Source organism: Alexandromys fortis, unplaced genomic scaffold (assembly GCF_014885135.2).
Source record: "Alexandromys fortis isolate MF-2015 unplaced genomic scaffold, M_Fortis_MF-2015_v1.1 scaffold_323, whole genome shotgun sequence".
Classification (NCBI taxonomy): Eukaryota; Metazoa; Chordata; class Mammalia; order Rodentia; family Cricetidae; genus Alexandromys; species Alexandromys fortis.
In genome coordinates, this window is record NW_026068278.1 from 280469 (window position 1) to 304373 (window position 23905).

The 23905-nt window shown below is 39.6% G+C and overlaps 1 gene segment (V, D, J or C); it reads right to left on the bottom strand.

Moving 5' to 3' along the window:
- Positions 1–12049: 12049 nt before the first annotated feature.
- Positions 12050–20749, bottom strand: LOC126494713 (immunoglobulin heavy variable 3-30-like). The segment is given in 2 exon segments: positions 12050–12306; positions 20704–20749. Coding segments are annotated over 2 exon segments (303 nt in total).
- Positions 20750–23905: the final 3156 nt, after the last annotated feature.

The window sequence follows — 23905 nt, forward strand, 5'->3', positions numbered from 1 at the left end:
CACTATATTCAGCGAGAATTTAAAATTTTTATATGAAATATATGTTTGTTCTATAGTTTATAACATTTTTATTAATTTTTACAATAAATAATCCTACAATTCAGGCCTGAGGAGATGGCACAGTAGTAATGATCCTGACTCACAGAATGAGTGTTTCAGTTTGATTTTCAGCACTTAACTCTGAAGCTGGTGGTGATGATTTATCCTTATATTCTCAGAACTGGTGAGGTAGTGAAAGGAGCTTTTCTGGATCTTGCTATCCAACCATTCCATCTGACCCTCCTGAACTTCAAATTTAGTGTGAGACCCTCAAAAAATAAGGTATAAGTCAATGCAGGAATACACTCAATCAACTTGTGGCCTCTACACCCATGTTCGAGCATACACTGTGATAATTAGTGTTTCCATTCATTCAAACATTTCCCTTTCCATGTGTTTAGCTCATAATTTATAGTTATTTAGAAGCAAGTCATGGGAGCTGTAGACCTAGGTAGAGCTGAATTCTATGGGAAGCAAGAACAGCACTCCTCTCACTCCCTGTATACTTATTCTCACTCCAAAACTTTCATCTGCCCTTCCTACTATAGGAACTATCATTCCTTTTCCAGTCATAAGATAGCTTGTTTTAAGTGTACTAATGTGAGAAATGATATCTCTCTGTATATAATTCTGATATTTTTCTTTTTAGTTTGAACTTGGTCCTTAAACTTAATACCTTGTATATAGAATGCAAACACTAGAACTCAGAGCAAGCCAAGCCCTCCCATTCTTTAAAATATCACATTTTTCATCAGAAAATGTTTTAACTATAACATTCAAAACAAAACCAGCTACTCCAAGTTCTACTCGATAACTAGCATTTATGACTGCATGTAACACAGCAGAAAAAAATATAGGATCAATATTTTGAGCATCAATGTCGAGAATGTAGAGAAGGGAGAACAAATAAAACCAAAGAAATAAAATGAGGCTGGTGAAATATACTTCCTTCCCAGCTTGTGGCTCCCATCCACATTCTAGAGTACAATAAATAATGAAATCATCATGTACTGAAAAGATTCATAGAACATGCAGGAATCTCCCTATTTATATTCAACACCACATACTTTAATGCAATGGTAAAAAATAAGAATGTACTTTGCACATGATAACACATTATCTGCAACACACTGAACTGAGGAAGGCTGGGGCTGCTGAGTTGTGCTCTAAGTCATTGGTGTTCTGATTGTCACTTTGGATCTTAGGCAGAAAGTGGATCTGGGTTGTGTTTAGAGCCTTTGTAATGGGAAGGGAGGCCCTGACTTTGAAGTCAATCCCCCAAGTCTCCCAGGGCACCTGACACCTTACCTTGGCCCTGTGGTCAGAGGATGGTGTGGTAACCACTTTAATGCAAAATATTAACATAGTAGGAGACATATGCCTCTCTTAAGAAAACACATAACCTCCCAGATATGGACACAGACAGACAGATATATAGCAACAAACCTAAACAAAGACATATATACTAGAGCAAACAGATATATGTATGACAACATGTTATTTGAATGTCATTCATTCTACTTATAATATTATGTTCATTCATAATATAGCTTGATAATACTGGTACATCTCAGTATCCTCTCTCTCCTGTAACTTATTGGAGATGACCCTGTGTTCTCTGAGCTATATGCTGTCCTGTGGACTGAAATCTCTGAGAAGTGATTAAAATGAGTTGTTCTTGAGAAGAAAGATACAGTTCTTTTCATGAGGAAAGGTGTCCTAACCTTTAACAAGGAGCAGTGATGATTTTCAAACACAGCATTTATTCATCAAAATGAGGAATTAATACTTGAAATGTTTCTTTTTGAATCAAAACAGCATTTATACTACAGAACTCTTTCATCAAACTACCAACACTAGATGGGTAATTTTTTAGTAAATAAACTTTTGTTGTTTTTTTTCAAGACAGGGTTGCTCTAGTTGTTTTGGAACTGGCTCCACAGACCAGGCTGACCTCGAGATCAAATGATCAGCTTGCCTCTGACTCTTGAGTGCAGGAATTAAAGATGTGTGCCACCACCACCAGACAAATACATTATTTTGAGTTATGCATACATGATTCTGTGTGGATGGTGTAGTAATAATGGAGAAAAAAAAAAGAGGTCACAGGGTTCTCTGAACTCACCTGTGGTTATGAAGTGCCCCGAGTTTAGGGTTTACAATCTCCATTTTCTTTAGTTTCTTTCAGATCTGATGTTGGTCACCACAGAATCAGTCCCACCCTTTATGACATGTGACAGTTTTCATTTTGTTCAAGTTTGAATACACCCTAAATTTATAAAGCAAATTAATGGGACAATGGAAATAGTTCTGCAGTTCAGGGGTTTTGCTGAAGCAGAATCTTCAACTAGGATCTTAATTATAAGCTCAAGTCTTCGTCAACAAGTTTTCCTATTCATGGGATGTGGAGACAGCATAATCATTGGAACTCACTAAAACTTGTCTAACCATTTGTGATATCCAGTCTAGGCTGCAAGAATTCCTTCTCTCTATGTGTTGTTTTTATTTGTTAATAAATAAGATTATTTTGGCCAATGGCTTAACAGAATATAGCCAGACTGGAAGAGATACATATGTAGCAACAGTAGACAGAGTTAGTGAGACTCCATGTAGCTGCCAGAAAAGAAAGATGTGAGCCAACAGCCAGAATCTTGGCAGTAGGGCACGAAAATCGTGGTAAACTATAAAGTAAACAGAAATAGGTTAACCAAAGACACAAGAGCTAACTATCAACATACTTAAGTGTTTGGCCAAGCAGTGATTTAAATAATATAGTTTCTATGTGATTATTTTGGAAGTCTGGGAGACTAGGAAATGAACAAACAAACCTCTAGCAACAAGGCTATGTGATACAGCTTGTCTTTAAAATAAGGTGCATGTTGATAGAAGAATGAGCACATATTAAATGCACAGAAATACACACACACACACACACATGGGGGCATGTTAAGAAGGAGAGAAAGGAAGAAAAACAGTATATCAATACATACATATATAAATATAATTTTATAAATATATTTTATAATTTTATAAAATAAAAATGAATAAAATAAATACAGAAAGGGAAAATATAATTTTAAATAAACATTTGGACACTTCAAGGATTGCTACACACCAAACCTGTAGAGAGTATCTTGAGTGTGATTTGGAGAAGCAGAACAGACACAGAAGTGTCTGGCCCTTTTTTTTTATTATTGAAAAAAAATTCCTGCCTCCTTCCAGCTTCCCATTCCCCCCCCCCGGCCCTTTTTTTTTATTATTGAAAAAAAATTCCTGCCTCCTTCCAGCTTCCCATTCCCCCCCTCCTCCCGTTCCTCTTCCCCTCCCCCACTCCTCTCCCCCTCCCTCTCCAGTCCAAAGAGCAGTCGGGGTTCCCTGCCCTGTGGAAAATCCAGGGTCTTCTCCCCTCCATCCAGGTCTAGGAAGGTGAACATCCAAACTGCCTAGGCTCCCACAAAGCCAGAACATGAAGTAGGAACAAAACCCCATGCCATTGTCCTTGGCTTCTCATCAGCCCTCATTGTCCACCATGTTCAGAGAGTCCGGTTTTATCCCCTGCTTTTTCAGTTACAGTCCAGCTGGCCTTGGTGAGCTCCCAATAAATCAGCCCCACTGTCTCAGTGGATGGGTGCACCACTCGTGGTCCTGACTTCCATGCTCATGTTCTCCCTCCTTCTGCTCCTCATTGGGACTTTGGGAGCTTAGTCTGATGCTCCAGTGTGCTTCTCTGTCTCTATTCCCATCCATCGCTAGATGAAGGTTCTATGGTGGTATGCAAGATATTCATCAGTATGGCTATAAGATAGGGTCATTTCAGGTTCCCTATCCTCAGCTGGCCAAGGAACTAACTGGGGACATTGCCCTGGGCACCTGGGAGCCACTCTAGGTTCATGTCTCTTACCAACCCTAAGGTGGTTCCCTTAATTAAGTTATGTGATTCCCTGCTCCTCTATCCAACCTTGTTTTATCCCCAGTCATCCCATTTCCCCAAGTTCCCCCTATCCTCCCCTTCTCACTTTTCTCTCCCCATTTCCCCTTACCCCCATCCTACCCCCCCCCCCAATTCCCAATTTTTTCCCGGCAAAATTGTCTAATTCCCATATCCAAGAGAATGACTATATGTTTATTTTGTGGTTCACCTTCTTATTTAGCTTCTTTAGGATCACAAATTATAGACTCGGTGACCTATATTTATGGCTAGAAAACAATTATCCCATGATCCTCTTTTTGGGTCTGGGTTACCTCACTCAGGATAGTGTTTTCTATTTCTATCCATTTGCATGCAAAATTCGAGAAGTCATTGTTTTTTATGGCAGAGTGTGTCTGGCCCTTTTTGCCTCTCGCAACAGGCTCTCCTGTGACCCAGAGCTCTGTGTGCTCTTAGTGCCCCCTGCTGGTCCTTAGGAACCTGCAGGGAGGTTTGCATCTGAGCTCACAATAGTATTCACAAACTGTGCACTTTGCACAGTAATACATGGCTGTATCCTCAGACCTCAGACTGCCTATTTCCAGGTACAGAGTGTTTGTGTCCCTGTCTCTGGAGACAGTGTATTAGATCTTCATGGCATGAGCATAGTAGTTGTTGAACTACTACTATACTTAATGTACTTAATGCAAGAAAACCACTCCAGCCCCTTCCCTCATGCTGGGCAGACCCAGTTCATGTTATAGTTACTGAAGGTGCATCCACAGAGTCTCAGGAATTTTTTAGGTTTTCCTGAGATTCCCCAAGACTCCACCAACTGTACCTCTCACTAGACACCTGAAAGCACAGAGAAATCTGATCATAAAACTGACTAAAATCCATTTTCCATCTTCATGCACACACGTGACACACCGTCTCATCTCTATAAATTACCTTTTAAAATAATGACAAGAAAAAGAGAAATAAGTCTCAAGTCCATGGTAAGTGTCCTGTTTTTAGTGCTAATCACCAAACACATATTCTAGGTTCCGAAAATGATCAAAACAGGCAGTGTTCCTCACTGGATGATGGTTAGGGAGATGGCAAGAGTACAATTAGTAGAGCTAGGTCATTAAATGGGTTACCTTAGCCATGTCAGGACAACAGATATACTGAAGCAGGACATTGGGCATATTTGAAATGTAGAGAACCAGAAGATGTGCAGGGTAAAGGATGATGGCTGAGTTTGGGGAAGAGCAAAGGGGCCAGGAGGAAATGAAAATTTACCACTTATATTTCCTTGGCACATGGGCTTGCCACATCCACGGCTTTCTCACCTGTGTGACAAAATGCCTCTCAGGTGGTATCTGTCTCAAAATGAGGGGCTTGTGCTTCCTGGAGCTTGGCCCCCGGCTGTTCCCTGGCAGTCTGTTCGTGTTGAGGTGCCTGATTGGCCTCAACGACCTCGTTCACTTAGTTCCTGGCATTGGTTTCTTGCATTGACTCTGCTATCCTTTCTTCTGTTCTATTTTTCTCTTGACAAAAACTTAATCTGTTCAGGGAACCAGGAAACATTTCCAACGGCTCCTTGAATACGGAGGAACTGATGCATCAGTTCCCTCCCTTGATTCAGGCCATTAATGTTATGATTAAGACTCTGGCTCGCTCTCTGGGGGAATTTACTGATACCCTAGAACAGAAAGAGCTCATGAAAGGAGATTTGGTAGAAGATGGGAAAATTACAAAGGAAAATGTATGGAATGGCATGAATTACCATTTATGGAGAAGCTAGCCAGAATGAGAAACCTCTGGTACATTTTAGATAGGAAAAAAAAAAAGGCAAGATATTCTTGATAACATGAAGCCAGCCATTCAATATTGAAACAAACCCTGGGGGTGGAATCCTGAAGAATGGTGTTTGGGTTACCTTGGCTACCTTGAAGGCAGATATTATTTAGGACCATGAGAAAGCACAGTTAGTTAGTGGTGTGAGACAAATTTCAAAGAACAGCTCTATCCACCTGGCCCTGACCACAAGACTTGCTGAGAATAGTCAATTGTCTGTAATCATGTTTCTATGGAAACTTTTATGTCTGCCAACTTCCTTCTGTAATATCTTAAAAGTGATGCTTTAATTTTAGTAAAGTTGCAGCAGATTCAAATCTCATTAGAGTTGTGTCTGTCTGTCATTCGCCGAATCCTAGGTTCTCCTAAGCCTTCACCTCTGTTCTCCCTCAGTCTTTGATCTCCAAGAGAGTCAGTCTGCAGCATGGGCCAACTGAAGGATCAGTGGCTGGTGAAAATATAACTATAGAGACTCTTAACAGTGACGGCTTGAGACAGAATAGTGGGGCATTAGCAAGTGGGACTTTGTGATGTTCCTTAGTGGAGATGTTCACAGAGTAAAAGTTGTAAGATCATTCATTGTATTGATCTGCTGGCTTAGTGAGAAAAGTAGAGGGCCCTTGATAGTCTGTGCTTGAAATTTGCGGATGTCTCAATAGAGAGGGACCAAGAAGAGAAATACAACATACTGGTTGAACAGTGAATGGGGATTTGGGAATTCCCTATTGGTAAGAGTGATTAGGAGGTTCAAGTGTATTCATGGGGCCCCGCAGGCTAATGAGATAATTGTAGGATCTCTGAAGGGGGAACATGACAATAACCATAAACTTTTATGTTTCATGAATTTGTAAAAAGTACATTAAATTTAATTTTTTTGAATATCTGCTGAGTTTCAAGATAGAGGGAAGCAAAGATACTTCATAACATAGATTCCACAACTTTGACGACTCAGGTGTTTGACCTTAAAGACTGAAGACAATCTATGAGATTAGAAAATTATTAAAAATATAACAACCATTATCAAATTTCAGTGAGCATCTTTCTAAGGACGAAAAGACCAGGAAAACTCACCCAGAAAGTATAAACATTTCAATACATGAGCTTCAAAGTGGCTTTAAGAATTGTATGATGTAATATTGATGGGAACCTCAGGAGCGAAATGAATGTTGAACCCCAGTAGAGAAATCAATGTTTTTACCAGTGTTTACTCACAAGACAACTCTTATAATGTACATCAAGATATACATTAGTAAGCAGAGATTGTAGTATGCTGAAAATACCTCAATAAATTTTAAAATTCTGACTAATGTAACTTCAGTTCCTGTTATGCCACCTCCTGCGGAGTCTATGTGGTCACTCATGTAAGATTTGGCACAATCTTCAAGGAAGTGTACCTACAGAGAAGGGGTGTGTGTGTGTGTGTGTGTGTGTGTGTGTGTGTGTGTGTGCTGTTCTTCTTGCATTGGAGTCCTTGAACTTTGGGCATTACCTACTTAAGTTTTAAGGAATTCAGTCTAATTTCTTCTGGAAAGAAAGATAGTTTGTTTATGTTTCCAATATCTACTGATGAGCCATTGCCCTGTATAGGAGTATATGAAGCTAATGGAAGATGATGAGTTAAAATTCAAGAGAAAAAACTTTACAGGTGTAACGTGGTGCTTAGTAAATAAAGGGTAAAAGGCAAACTTAATTAAGGAATTGAAACAGTTCAGCAAAGATGGGATAAGTATAAGAAGAGTGAGATAAATGTAAAATCTTGAGATTGGTTTTGGGTGAGGTTTGAAAAAGAGTTAGAAACATGGAAGAGAAGAAAAGAAGTTTTTCTGCATATATTGCAGAAATATAAAAACACAGTAGTTTATTTGACTATTAACCCTGACTTCTTGCCCTTAGCTCAAAATGCAATGAATTTATAACCTAGATAAAGTTTTATATCAAAACAAGTGCCAAGCCAAGACAAGCATGACCAATCACAGGCTCATACCAGGAACATCTGTCTGATGAAAATCTATTCTCATGTATCTGATAAAATGATTCTAAGAATAATCTGTATCATATGAAAAACAATACATTCTGTTAAGCATTTTTTCTGTAATTATGATGAGCCTCATGCCTAGTAAAGATTCATTCAGATGGAATTCCTTTGAGTCTTGTGTCTGTCATCCACTGACTCCTACGCACCTACTCCTGAGACCTTGTCCCATCGATTCTAGTGCCCTGGCTGAGCTGGTTCATTGCAAGTCCCCACTTTAATTCAAGGAACAGCGCCACACTAATGACACATAGTATAATGACTGTGAGAATTTGAGTGGTAGAAGCACCATTCCTTGAGGGGGTCTTTATGGAATGTTATGGGGCTCAGGATTTCAGACAGAGATTCCAGATGGAGAGATAGTGTAACTGTGGTATCAGGAAATAAACATGAAAGTGAAAAAAAAATCTATTCCAAATGAAAATCCCACTTCATTTAAACACAACTCATCTATTTCTGGTCACATGGCCTTTGTAATTCTCTTAAGAGCCTACACATTATTAAGCAATGTCTAGCAGAACCATGATCCCTTTGAAAGGTGTAGTGCTATTTCATTTGCACTTTAATAACTATACCTTACCTGAGGATCACTTACTCAATGCATTTGATTGTCTCTGAAAAGTCATAGATTGGATTTAGAATGGAATTGGGGTTCATAGTGATCAGAAATCATACTTATGAAAACTTAGAATTAATTCTTTTGTTGTCAGTAGAGGCATGTTATTCTTATTTCTAATCTAGAAGATAACTTGTGATTATTAACGTTTAGTATGTGTGAACTCATGTGTTCATTGTGCAAAAAAAAGGGAGTGAGTTTATGGTGAAGTCCCATAGTATTTATAATTATCTTCTATTTGAGAGGCGGATCCTTATTCTTTTTTTTAAATATTTATTTATTATGTATACAATATTCTGTCTGTGTGTATATCTGCAGGCCAGAAGAGGGCACCAGACCCCATTACAGATGGTTGTGAGCCACCATGTGGTTGCCGGGAATTGAACTCAGGACCTTTGGAAGAGCAGGCAATGCTCTTAACCACTGAGCCATCTCTCCAGCCCCGGATCCTTATTCTTAAGTGTTTCATCAGTCATTTTTATTTCTTATATAGTGGACAATGACACTCATTTAATGGCCCACATTATCATGACAATACCAGCATGTCCATTTTTGCTGTGGTTAGAATTTCATCAACATAATACAGAATAGAGTCATCAGGGAACAAAGAACTTCAGCTGGGAAATATGCCTCCATTAAATTGGTCTACAGGCAATTCTGTGGGAGCCATTTTCTTGATTAATGACTGATGTGGGAGGGCCCATGCTGATGTTGAGGATGGCATCCATGGGAAGGTGTTCCTGGTTTGTATAAGAAAGCAGACTGAACAAACATGGAGAGCAAGCTATTAAACAGAGCTCATGCTTTCTGATTCAGTTCTCACCTTCAGGCCCTTATCTTTTTTTATTTATTGATTTTTAATGAGCTCTACATTTTTCTCTGTTCCATTCTCTACCACTGTCCTTCCCTTCAACCCTCTCCCAAGGTCCCCATATTCCCAATTTACTCAGGAGATCTTGTCTTGTTTTCTACTACCCCTGTAGATTAGGTCTATGTATGTCTTTCTTAGGTACCTCATTGTTGTCTAGGTTCTCTGGGATTGTGATTTGTAGGTTGGTTTTCTTTGCTTTATGTTGAAAAACCACTTATTAGTGAGTACATGTGATAATTGTTTTTCTGGGTCTGGGTCACCTCACTCAAAATGATGTTTTCTAACTATATCAATTTGCCTGCGAAATTCAAGATTTTGTTATTTTTTTCTGCTATGTACTACTCTATCATGTAAATATACCACATTTTCCTTATCCATTCTTCTATCGAAGAGCATTTCTTGATTTAATGTCCTGATTTTCCTCATGATGGATTTTGAGAGTTAAGATGACAGAAAGACAGAAACCCTTTCATTTGCATGTTAGTTTTGTTCATAGTGTTGATCACATTAATAGATCACTATGTTGAAAATTCTTCTCATGAAAGTAAGGAAGTTGGGAACATGACAGGCTGGTGAACTGCAACCTCAGCCACACACAGAGTTCCCCTTCAAGCTACATCCACACTTTCAAACATAGACAGACACACACACACACACACACACACACACACACACACACACACAGAATAAGAGTCCCACTTCCAGATACAGTTCCATACCCATCTTACACAGCAACACTCAGAAACACTCTTCCATTCACAGGTAGAGTGGTTGACTTACTTCCTTTTTTGATAGGGTCATCTGAGTGGTCTGGACTTTCTATATAGACCAAGATATGAGAGAATTTTTTGCTTATGTCTCCCTATTGAATGAATGCTTCACAATGCCTAACCATCAAATGAAGCATTGTTTATAATTAATGAATTTATTTTCTTGAAAAACTTTCAACACAATATATTCTGATAATTATTTACTTTCTCTCTTCTTTTGCAGATCCTACCATTTCCCAGTTTCCAGATTTCCATAATAGTCAATTTTAAGAGTTATTTATGAGGATATATAAGCATTTAGACTCAAGGCATACATTTTCATATAGACAGTTAATGGTTTAAAAATCCATAATTGGAAATACATTTTCTCTTTTAAAAAGTATCATACAATACACATATTTGCATTTTATAGATTATAGTTCTTTTATCAATGTATAATTATAATATCCATGCTCCTGAGTTGGCTTGAGTGGTAAGGTGCCAGCCTCCCAGTATGAGAATCATAGCTTGATTTAGAACACTTAGTTTAGAAGCTGGGTGTGATGATTTATCCTATATTCCCAGAACTGGGTGCATTGTGACTGGAGGTTCTCTAAGACTTGCCATTCCAAGATTGTATGTGAACATGTGCGCTCCAGGTTCACCATGAGATTCTGATTCAAAATTACGATAGAAATTCAACTGATAAATACACTCAGTCTTTTCTCTAGCCTCCAGATACATGTGAAAACCATACACAGTGCACACACAGTATACTCAGTTAGCATTTCCAGCCATTCAAGCATTGTCCTTACCCTGCATTGGATTCATGGTTTGTAGTTACTTAGAACTGTGTGATTGGTGCTGTAAATATTAGATGAACTGCTTGCTAAAGATTCCAAGAGATGAACTCCTGGATACTTGTTCCTTCTTCAAAACTTCCCAACTTCACTTCCTATTCTGGGGACTTCCATTCCTTTTTCAGCCATGAGAGTGGCTCATTTAAGTCTCTGAAAGTGAGAAATGATATTTGTCTAAGTGCTTAATTCCTATCTTAAGAGACTTTGATTCTTGAAGTTAAAACATTTCACAGGATCAGAAAGCACTCTACCACAGAGCTACAAGCCAAGCTGAATCTTTTAAAACATCACATTTTTTCTACAGAAAATAATTTTTGATGCACTATTAAAATATACACCAGGAACAATAAATTCTTCTTCCTTGATGCCCAACACTTATAATGGATTCTGTAAAGGATCAATCTATTGAGCATGTATCTCAAGAATGTTGGGGTAGGTAGGATAAATCAAACGAAACAAAGAAAACAGAAGGACGAGGACAAGGAGAAGTAGAGGGAAACTTCACCCACAGTAGTGATTCCTATTCTGAGTCTGGACTCCATGACCGTTTCAAGATTCTCACGATACATGTTCAACTCATACACCTGAATTAAAAGGTAAATATGAGAGCAGACTGCACATATGAGTAACAATGTTTGCCACACATTGAAAAGAGAAAAACAGAGCCTGATTGAACATCATATGTCAGCACAAACACACACATACACAGAGTAGGTAGAGAAAAAGTGTGTGAGAGAGAAAGAAGTAGTGTGTGTGAGAGAGACATTGAGAGAGCTAGATAGACAGTTAAAGGGAATCAAGGAGAAACACTGTAATAAATAAACACACACACACACCAAGAGGAAAAAATGAAATAAATATTTGGACATCCAAGGATTACTACACTCTATACCTGTAGAGAAAATCCCTAAATGTGATATCGAGCGGCAGTGCAGACACAGAGAAGTCCAGTCTTCCATGCTTCTCTGAGCAGGCTCTTCTGTGACCCTGATTTGTATGTGATCTCAGCGCCCCCTGCTGGTTCTGTCGTCCCCACTGGGGTGTTTTTGTCTGAGCTCACAGTAGCATTCACTCATTGTGTTGTGTCTCTTGCACAGTAATACATGGCTGTCTTCAAACCTCAGTCTGCTCATTTACAGGTGCAGAGTGTTCTTGGCATTGTCTCTGGAGATTGTGAACCGGCCCTTTACAGCGTCAGTATAACTGGTGGTACCACCATTGTAACTAATGTATGCCACCCACTCCAGCCCCTTCTCAGGAGCCTGGCGGACCCAGCTCATGCCAGCATTACTGAAGGTAAATCCAGAGGCTGCACAGGAGAGTGTCAGGGACCTTCCAGGCTGCACTAAGCCTCCCCCAGACTCCAGCAACTCTACCTCACACTGAACACCTGTAAACACAAAGAACTCTGGTTAGAAAACTGATGAAAAAAAACATTTTTTTCTCTTTCTTGTTTCCACACAACACACAGTATCTCATCTTTATAAATTACCTTTTGATATAAGGACAGAGAAAATCAGTATAAGCCCTAAGTCCAGGATGAGCGTTCTGATTTCAGTGCTGAACCCTGACTGGGAGGATTTCGGAATCCAAGGGTGGTCTCCTATGCCAGAGCCGACAATTCAGAGAAGTTCTAGTTTTTATGGACACAAAGCAACCTTATTTGCATATCTTCCTGCAGGCTCTGTAGTTGGACCTGGGCAGAAGTCAGTACTCAGCACAGATATAAGTCTGATGGCAGTTATAGAAATTGAAGCATTAACATAGCTGTGTACACATTTTCCTTCTTAGGGATTCACCACACTGTACTTAGTTCACTTTTCACCATATGAATAGAAAATGTTGGGTTTCCACACTGTCATGACTCTTTAGGATCAATGTGCAATTGAAAAGCTCCACACTGCTATGCTTCTAGATATTATCTCTGTCTGTCCCTTTGTCTCTGCTGGACATGGCTTCTTCCTGAGGTGGATCTTGGGTGGGATAATAACTGCCTCTAAGTAGAACTCCTTCTCTATGACACTTGAGACTTTTCTGAATTTTCCTCAGTTCTGAGAAATGCTGTCTTATGTCCCCAGGAAGTTTGCAAATGAAACATTCCTTGTGGTAGTCTATCTTTCTATCATTAATTTCTATGGATATATATATACATATATATATATGTATGTATATATATGTGTGTGTGTGTGTATGTCTTTACATAACATGAACAGATTTCATAAGATCTCTTTCTACTCCCCACTGTGATTTTTCCCCAACTTGATACCAGGAAGCACATGGCTGTCTTCAATTTGCCTTAGGTCAGTTTTTGTTTCTGCATATTTATATAGTCAGCTTAATGGGGGCACTTAATAAAATTTAATAAAAAAGCCCCAAACTTTGGCATCAGTTTTGTATTGTCAGAAGACTCTATTTTTATATTTCTGAATTCTCATGCTTCCTACTGACTCATCCCCTTTCTTTCACTACATGCAACATTTCATTTCAAAACCTCTGTCTTTCCCTGTGTCATTTCCCTCTTGCCCCTCACTTAAGATGTCTTTTCCTTTCTTGACTTCTATTCTAGTTCTGAGCCTACAAAATAGAATTCAGAACACCACATACACAGAGTCTCAAACAAACAATCTGGATTTTCTATAAGGCAGAAACTGTTCTTCCTAATCTTCAATATGGTGCATGATATACGATTTCCAGAATCATTGGAGTTCTTCCAAGGCTCAGAGAACACTGATGAAAAAAAAAGAGGGAAGAAGGGAAGGAGTGGAACACAGGTGCTTTGAAATGCTGTCTTTTGGACATGTCATGAATATTACAATCATGGACTCATAATGGCTGATGTCTGTATACATCCGAACTAGGATCAAGCCAGCCAAAACACTGGTATAGATATGGCTGATAATTCCTTGGTCCTACTTTTTACTGAGGAGCAGATGGAAATGTGTTTTCTGGACAAGGGACATAGTCGCTCTTTTTTGAGGGTATGGTTACTGGTAGGTTTCCAATATTGCAGTGCATGGGTTCACACACATGCACATATGGGCTGCACTAACTATGCTTAAATAAGTATAAGGTTGGTAGAGGCCCATGTTTGCCAGATTTTAGAGGAACTGGATGAAATAATATCATATTTAGAGATTCTAAAGAATAAAGGAAAATAATATAAACTATATAACTGAGGCTCAAAACAATAAATTCAGAAAGCAAATGATTTAGGAACACTGGTAGGTAACTCTATCTGGGACCATCTTCCCATCCAACTAAGAACTGCTGGAGTCCTTCATTATTTCCTTTTTTTAAAATTTTCTTTTACTTTGCTTTCTTTCACAGTTTTTTTATATTTTTTATTAATAATTTCTACCTCTTTCTCTCCTCCCATTTCCCTCCCTCTCCCCCACTTCCCTTTCCCCTCCCTCTCCAGTCCTAAGAACAGTCAGGGTCCCCTGCCCTGTGGGAAGTCCAAGGTCCTCCCCGCTCCATCCAGGTCTAGGAAGGTGGACATCCAAACTGACTAGGCTCCCACAAAGCCAGAACATGAAGTAGGATCAAAACCCAGTGGCATTGTCCTTGGCTTTTCAGTCATCCCTCATTGTCAGCCATATTCAGACAGTGCAGCTTTATCACATGCTCATTCAGTCCCAGTCCAGATGGCCATGGTGAGCTCCCATTAGATCAGTTCCACTGTCCCGTGGGTGGACACACCCTTTGTGGTGCTGACTTCCTTGCTCATGTTCTCCCTCCTTCTGCTCTTCATTTGGACCTTGGGAGCTCAGTATAGTGCTCCAATGTGGGTCTCTTTCTCTATCTCCACCCATATCCAGATGAAGGTTCTATGGTGATATGCAAGATATTCATCAGTGTGGCTATGGTACACTGTGCTTCAGGCACCCTCTCCTCTGCTGCCCAAGGAACAAGCTGGGAACATCTCCTTGGACACCTGGGAACCCCTCTAGAGTCAAGTCTCTTGCGAACTTTCATTTTTTTTTAATTTATTAGAATTTTTTTTAAAAAAAACAATCGAAGTTCCCACTCCCTCCCATTCTCCCATTCCCTCCACACACCCTCCCACTGTACCACCATCTATTTCTCAGAGAGGGTAAGGCACATTGTCTTATAGAAGGTCCAAGGCCCTCAATACCATACCTAGGCTGAGCAAAGTATACATCCAAAGGGAATAGGATCCGAAAAAGCCAGTACAAGCGGTAGGGATAAATCCTGGTGCCATGTTAGTTGTCCTTCAGTCTGTTCCAGCCATGCAAAGGTAAACCCTATTTAGAGAAACTGGTTTGGTCCTATTTGTGGTCCTTCCCAGTTCAGCTAGAGTTGGTGAGCTCCCATTCGCTCAAGCAAACTGTTTTAGTGGGCTAATGTATCATGGTCTTAATTAACCTCCTTGCTCATATTCTCATTCCTTTCATTCTTCAACTGGATTTTGGGATGTGGGTCTCTGCCTCTACCTCCATCAGTTTCTGCCTCTATTGCTCAGGCTCCTATGGGGGGTCATTCTTTTTGATTCCTTGAAATTTCTCTAGATACAGATTTATGCTAACACTATAATGACTCCTTCAATCAAGAACTCTTTCCTTGCTCTTATCTTTGTCCTTCCTCCATCTTGACTATCCCATTCCTGCAAGTTCTCCTCTCCCCTCCTCTTCTCCGCCTACTCTCCCCTCTTACCCCACCACCATTCTCCCAACACTGACAGTCATTCCTGTCCATTTCCAATTCCCAGGTGGATATATATTTCCCTTGGGGCTCAACTTTTTATGTAGCTTCTCTATGATCATGATCTGTAGGCTGAATGTGCTTTGTTTATAGGTAGTATCCACTTATGCATGAATACATACCATGGTCATCCTTTTTGAATCTGGGTTACCTCACTCAGTATAGTGTTTTCTAAATTCATCCATTTGCATGCAAAATTTAAAATGCCATTGATATTTACTGCTGAGTAGTATTCTAATGTGTAAACATGCCACATTTTCTTTATCCATTCTTCTAATGAGGGGCATTTAGGTTGTTTTCAGGTTTTGACTATTACATATAATGCTTCTATACACATAGCTGAACAAATGTTTTTGTAGTACGATCCATCATCTTTTGGGTATATGCCCAAGAGTGGTATTGCTGTATCCTGAGCTAGGTTGATTCCCAATTCTTAGAGAAACCACCATACTGATTTCCCAAGTGGTTTTATAAGTTTGCCTTCCCATCAGCAATGGATGAGTATTCCCCTACTCCACATCCTCTTCAGCCTAAGCTATCATAGGTGTTTTTTTTTTTTTTTTTTTTTTTTTTTTTTTGCCATTCTGACAGGTATAAGATTTGTCTGAAAGGAAGCAATTAGACATCTTAGAGTATTGTGGAGGAACAAAGGTGTTTATTGTGTAATTAAAAAGCAAGATTAATAGATTATTACTGATAAATGGTACTCTAGAAGATTTCCTTCTGTAAAAGAAAAGGTTATGACATCAAACAGGTGTAAATGCAGCATATTCTTGAACTTCCTAGTTTTTTAAGTGACCACCTCTCTTTCTGGGAGTACTTGTTGGTCCTCCATATCCCATGCTGGTCTGAGTAGAAAGGTTTCTGGCCAAGCTCACACTGGAGTTTTCTCACTGTGTGTCTGGCACAGTGGCTGTCTTTGACGTTTGAACATTGTTCAGTTTTATGAAAACATATGTCTTGGAGGTGTAGTGATATTTTGTTTGTGATTTTACAAATAAAGCTTCCTGAAGATTAGACTGCAGAGGTAAGCCACTAGTTAGCCATAGAGCACAGGCAGTAGTGGCACACACCTGTAAATCCAGCAGTAGGAAGACAGAGGTGGACAGATCTCTGTGAGTGCAATACAACCCTGGACGACAAAGGATTGAATCTGTGCATAACAGAAACAGAGTTCACACAGAGTGTTCCCAGCAACTGGGATCGTATGCCTTTAATCCCAGCACTAGGGAGGTAGAGTCAGGAGTCAGATGCCTGGGCAGAGAGAAGAATAAAAGATGGGAGGAGACAAGAACTCAACACAGTCTGAGGATTCAGTCTGAGAGGCTGTCTGAGGTGTCAGAGAGACAGCATTCAGTGAGAACATTTGTAGAGATAGGATCTTCCCCATTTAGTCTAAAATGGCTCCTTAATTAAGATATCTTCTTCCCTGCTCCCAAATCCGCCTTTTCTCCATCTCAACCATCCCACTCCCCCAAGCTCTCCCCAATCCTCCCTTTCTCCCTTGTTTCTCCCCCTCTCCCATCCCCGCACCTTAACCCCACTTCCATGCTCCCCACTTTTGCCTGGCAATCTTGTCTTCTTCCAATTTCCAGGAGTATCTATATATCTATATATGTTTTTCTTTGGGTTTACCTTATTATTTAGCTTCTCTAGGATCGCAAACTATAGGATTGATGTCCTTCGCTTATAGCTAGAATACACTAATGAGTGAGTACATACCATATTCATCTTTTTGGGTCTGGGTTATTTCACTCAGGATAGTGTTTTTTATTTCCATCCATTTGCATGCAAAATTCAAGATGTCATTGATTTTTACCACTGTGTATATATTCCACAGTTTCTTTATCCATTCTTCCATTGAGGGGCATCTAGGTTATTTCCAGATTCTGGCTGTTGCAAATAGTGCCGCTATGAACACAGTGGAACAAATGCTTCTGTAGTATGATTGGGTATCTCTTGGGTATATTCTCAAGAGTGGATTGCTGGATCTTGAGGTTGGTTGACTTCCAGCTTCTGGAGAAACCGCCACACTGATTTCCATAGTGGTTGCACAAGTTTGCATTCCTACCAGCAGTGGATGACTGACTTACTCCACATCCTTTCCGTCATAGGTTATCATTAGTGTTTTTGATTTTAGCCATTCTGAAAGGTGTAAGATGGTATTTCAAAGTTGTTTTGATTTACATTTCCTTGATCGCTAACGATGTTGAACATGACCTTAAGTATCTTTTGGCCATTTGAACTTCTTCTGTTGAGAATTCTCTGTTCAGTTCAGTACCCCATTTTTAATTGGATTAATTTGAATTTGAATTTCTAGTTTCTTGAGTTCTTTATATATTTTGGAGATCAGGCCTTTATCTGATGCAGGGTTGGTGAAAATCTCCTATTTTTCTTTTTCTTTCTTTCTTTCTTTTTTTTTTTTGCTTTACAGAAGCTTCTCTGTTTCAGAAGGTGCCATTTATTCATTTTGTTTTTATTGTCTGTGCTACTGGGGTTATACATTGGAAAACCTTTTACCAACCCTTTTTCTGAGGTAGTGTCTTTATTTTAGGTTGAGGTTTGTTTCTTGTAAACAACAGACTGTTGGATCCTGTTTTTATATCCATTCTCTTAAATAGTGCCTTTTTAATAGCTGAATTGAGTCCATGGATATTAAGTGATATTAATGACCAGTTCTTAATTCCAGTTATTTTCTTTTGGTGGTAGTGTTTGTGTGTTTCCATTCTTTGAGTTGTGCTGGTGGAGGGTTGTCAGCTGTCTGTGTTATTATGAGTGTTGTTGGCTTCCTTGGGTTTTGGTTTTCCTTCTAGTACTTTCTATAAGGCTGGGTTTGTAGCTATGTATTTTTTAAATCGGTTTTTGTCCTGGAATATCTTTTTTTTTTCTCCATCGATGGTGAAAGAAGGCTTTCCTGAATACAGTAGTCTGGGCTTGCATCTAGTCTCTTAGTGACTGCAGCACATCTATTCAAGACTTTCTGGCTTTCATGGTTTCCATAGAGCAGTCAGGTGTAATTCTGATAGGTTTACCTTTATATGTTACTTGACCCTTTTCCTTTGCAGCTTTTAATATTCTTTCTTTATTCTGTATTTTTTGTGTTTTGTTTATTATATGACAAGTGAATTTTTTTGATCCAGTATATTTGGTGTTCTGTATGCTTCTTGTACCTCCATAGGAATATCCTTCTTTAGGTTGGGAAAGTTTTCTTCTATAATTTTGTTGGGTATATTTCTGGGCCTTTGTGCTGTAATTCTTCTCCTTCTTTTATCCCTATTATTCTTAGGAGTAGACCTAATTGGTCTTTTCGTGGTATCCCAGATTTCCTGTTTTCTGTTAAGAATTTGTTGGATTTGCTGTTTTCTTTGATCAATGAGTTACTTCCTTTTTGGTATCTTCAGCGCTTGAGATTCTTTATTTTATCTCTTGTATTCTGTTATTATACTTGACTTCATAGTTCCTGTTCATTTACCCTGATTTTCCATATCCAGCCATACCTCAGTTCAGGTTGTTGGAGGAATTCTTGCATTGGTGCCTGCACATTTCTTCCTTCAAATGCAGCCATGAGAGTGTTAGCATCTTAGTCCAATCTTTGCTGTGACTGACTGTGTACTTGCGGGTTTTTCTCGGTCTGCCCTCTCTTAGGATCCCTCAGCACTGGAGCTGGCTCTCAGATCCCCTCTGCCCTGAAGCAGGCTGTGATGGTGGATCTAAGGACCCTACAGTTGAAAAGGAGTTCTTGGGGGCAAGATGGGATGGGGTAACTAGAGAAAGCTAGTAGCTTAGGAGACACCCCGCTGAATGGCCAGAAATGTTTAGGTATGTGGAGGGGGGCTGTACTCCATTCCTGAGACCAGCCAGCCAGGTGTGCACAAACTTACCCCTTTGGATGTATCTCCTCAGTACAGGAGCAGAGACTCTTGCTGGGCCAAGGATCTAGCAGACAAAAGGGCAGACTTGGGGGAGGCAGAGTCATGTGGAACAAAGAAGCCCCTGTAGCAAGAGCTGGAGGGGCCCTGTACTCTGTTCCCAAGACCTTCTGGCCAGGCGGGCACACACTTACCCCTCTGGATGGATCTCCTCAGTACAGGAGCAGGGACTCTTGCTGGGCTGAGGACCTCACAGACAAAAGGGCAGACTTGGAGGTGGGAAGGGTCATGTTTAACAAAGAAGCCCCTGCAACAGGAGTTGGAGGAGCCCTGTACCTCATTGCCAGGGCTGTCGGGCTGAGCAGATACACACTTAGCCCTCTGATGGATCTTCTTAGTGTAGGAGCAGGGACTATTGCTAGGCCAAGGACTTTGCAGACAAAAGGGTAGGCTTGTGGAAGGCAAAGTAATGTGAAACAAAGAAGTCTCCACAGCAGAAGCTGGAGAGTCCCTGTACTCTGTTTCTGGGACCTGTGGGCTGGGCGAGCACACACTTGCCCCTCTGGATCAATGGCATTTTTTGAATGAAAGCTACATATATACTCCACCAGAACTCTCCCATTGAGCTATCTCCCAGCAAGGAATGAGAAACTTTTAAATAAATGCTTCATTTTAAATTATTTGTATATGCTTCTGTGTGAATGCTGCATAGATCGTGGAGAAAAACAGAGTTCACAGGGTCCTCGGGACCCATGTGTGGTTATGAGATGCTGGAGTGGTTAGCATGCATTAATGGTGGTAGTAGACAATCTACTTTGTTGATTCCATGAAGGGCTAATTCACCTTCTTCAGAGATAATTTCCAGATTACACTGTACCTGTAAATGAGAAGTCTGGGATCTGAGGACACTACCTCATATTACTCTGCAAAGCACACAGTGAATATGACTGTGAGGTCAAATACAAACTTCACTGCAGAATCCTAAGGACCAGGAAGGGGTGCTAAAAGCTCACAGAACTCTGGTTCACAGAACCTCTTCAGAGAGACATAAAATCTGTACTAAGTCTCCCCCGAACTCCAACAGGGACACCTCACACTGGACACCTGAAAGCAAAAAGAAAGCTGGTGATGAAACTGTCTAGGAGCCATTTTTCTTTCATTTAAACAACACACATCATCTTTTCTCTATAAAATACCTCTCAACATAATTACAAGGAAAAACCAGCTGAGCCTCAAGTCCATGATTAGTGTTCTGTGTTCAGTGGTGATCGCTGAATAGGGGGACTTTGGAATCCAGGACAAGTCTCCACTGTCAAAGCTTTATGGTCAGCAGGTCTGGTTTTCATGGTCAAAGAAAAGACTTATTTGCATGTCTTCCTGCTATACTAAGCCCTGGAGTTGGATCTCAGGGGAAGGCATTTCTCAGAGCAGATAAAAGTATTCCAATCAATGATGACATTTATAGAAATCAACACATTGTTGTAGTTTGATATTCATACTTTCCTGACTAAGGATTCATCACCCTTTGTTTTGTTCTCTTTTGTGCATATGCACAGAATTTGCTTTTTTCCCATGATGTCATGTCTTCTTTGTATAAATGTATAATTAATTAGTTCTGCTCATGTCTGTGTGACATGAGTTCAGTCTGTCCTACTGTCTGGTCTGGACATGACTTCTCCCTAGTGTGTCTTCAGGATAGGGTCTGACTCTCCAGGTAATGTTTACAGAACTCCATGACTATGATGGGAACAGTTTGGAATTTTCTGAATTTTCTCACTTCTGAGACAATGCTGTCCTTAGGCAACAGGACACTTACAGTAAGACATGTCTTGTCACTGTTTCTCTACCACTTTGTGGTTACTATGTAGACATATTTCTGTTTTCATCAAAATCACTTTTCTGCTTCCTGATGTTCTCTCTTTGATTCTTTTAAACTCTCTGCCATTATCTTCTCACTTGTTTACACCAGACAACTCATGACACCCTTTATGTTGTGTTAGCCTCGTTTTCATTTCTCCAATTAATATAATTAGCTTAACCTGGGCTTTTGAATAAGATCTTAGATAACCTTGTTTTTTTTTTTTAAAGTTTTTAACATTTTTTAAGTCTGTTGCTTCCTTCCTACTCATTCCCTTTCTCTCAGCACAACACACTTTTACTTTCACATCATCTATATTCCTCTTCCATTTATCACCTTTGTTTCTCACTTAAGATGTCTTCCCTTCCTCGGGTTTCCATTCTAGTTCCAAAATCTGCAAAACTGAAGGCATAACGCAAAACACACATAATCTAGGTTCTAAATTTGCCCAAAATTCCCCTAATCTTTAATATATTGTTGGAAATATAAATTTTCTAGTCCTATTCATATCACTCCTATGCTCAGAGAATACAGAGAAAGAGTAGAAAGAGGAGGCAGAAAGAAAGAGGTGGACCATGGGGAACAGAGCTGGAAAATCCTGTCTACTGGACATGGTAATCACATTTATGAATCATAATGGCTGCTGTTCCATGTTTAAGCCCTACATAAGACCAAGCTAGTTAAAACTCTAGGGGAGATTATTCACTTACTTTACCACTTACTGAGGAGATGTTGGATGTAGACAATTCCTGGAGAAGAAGAATTCTTCTTTTTTTTTTTTTTTTTTTTTTTTTGAAGCTATAGTGATTGGTAGTTTCCTATGTGGCAATGTTTGTCTCCATACATATGCACATATGGCCAACATTAACTGACCTTCTACATGTCATGAAGTGATGAGAAATTTACATTGGTGAGGATATTGAAGAGACATGAAGGAGAAATTGCGTAGAGGTGTGATCATATTTAATTGTATACAAGCAGAGTATACAATTCCTTAAAATAAAGAAAAATAGTACCTGCTTAATAACTGAATGGTTTAAAGACAAAGAAAATCTCCAAAAAAAATGCTTAAGTAAGCTTTTGCTAACTGTGATCTTTAGCAAAATCAAGGCAACCTCCACAAAATAATGCTAATGAAGGTGTAATACACATTATTACAGGTGCTACACTGCAGTACCATGATAATAAACTCAGCTTGGGACAGTACAAAACTAGATACACACACAGAGAGAGAGAGAGAGAGAGAGAGAGAGAGAGAGAGAGAGAGAGAGAGAGAGAATTCCTTAGTGGAGATGTGCACAGAATAAAATGTGTATGATCATTCATTGTATTGTTGTGCTGGCTTAGTGACACAAATGGAGAACTCTTGATAGTCTGTGCTTATTATGTGGGCTCTGCTCAATAAAGAGGTACCAGGAAGAAAAATACAAGATACTGATTGAAGTGTTGATGAGGATTTGGGATTACCATAGTAAGAGTTCTTAGGAGGAGGAGGAGGTGTGTTACTGGGCCACTTAGGCCTATGTGACAATTGTAGAATCTCTAGAGGAGGCAGATGACAATAACCCGAATTTTTATATTTTATGATTTTTTAAAAGCAATCTGATTAACATTTTTTTGAATATCTTCTGTGTTTCAAGATAGTGGGAAACAAAGATCACTCATACCATAGATTCCCCACCATAGAAGACACAGGTGTTTGACCAGGAAAGCTGAAGGCAAATAAGCTATAAGCATAGAAAGTAATAAAAATTATAAAATCCATTATACATATTTCAGTTAGCATCCCTCTAAGGAGGAAAAAGCCAGGAAAAATCATCGATAGGGCTGTGATGCCTCAGTGGTTAAGAGCATTGCCTGCTCTTCCAAAGGTCCTGAGTTCAATTCCCAGCAACCACATGGTGGTTCACAACCATCTGTAATGAGGTCTGGTGCTATCTTCTGGCCTGCAGACATACACACAGACAGAATATTGTATGCAAAATAAATAAATAAATATTTCAAAAAAATCATCGAGAAACTTAAATATTTCAGTACATAAACCTCTAAGTGACTAGTAAACTTGTATGATGTAATATTGATGGGAACATCAGGGGAGAAATGAAGGTATTACTATCTTAGAGTAGCATGGTTTTACCAGTGTTTACTCACAAGACAGCGATTTTGATGTACATCAACATACACATTAGTAATCAGAGATTGTAGTATGCTGAAAATACCTCCATAGATTTCTTTTTAAAATTCTGTTCCAACTTTTATTCATGGGCAAGGTCAATGCTAATTACACATAGAATATGGACCATAGGGATGTGAGCTCAGTAGAACCCTGCTACACAGCCTGCCCCAATACTGAGAGGACTTAAGAGAACGTTCATCTAAAAACGGAAACAGAGGCAATGACCCACATTGGAGCATTGGACTGAGCTCCCAAGATCCAGCTGAAGAGTGGAAAGAGTAAGAGTATGAGCAAGGAATCCAATGCTATGAGGGGTTCATTCACTGAGATAGTTTGCCTGAGCTAATGGTAGCTCACCAAATCT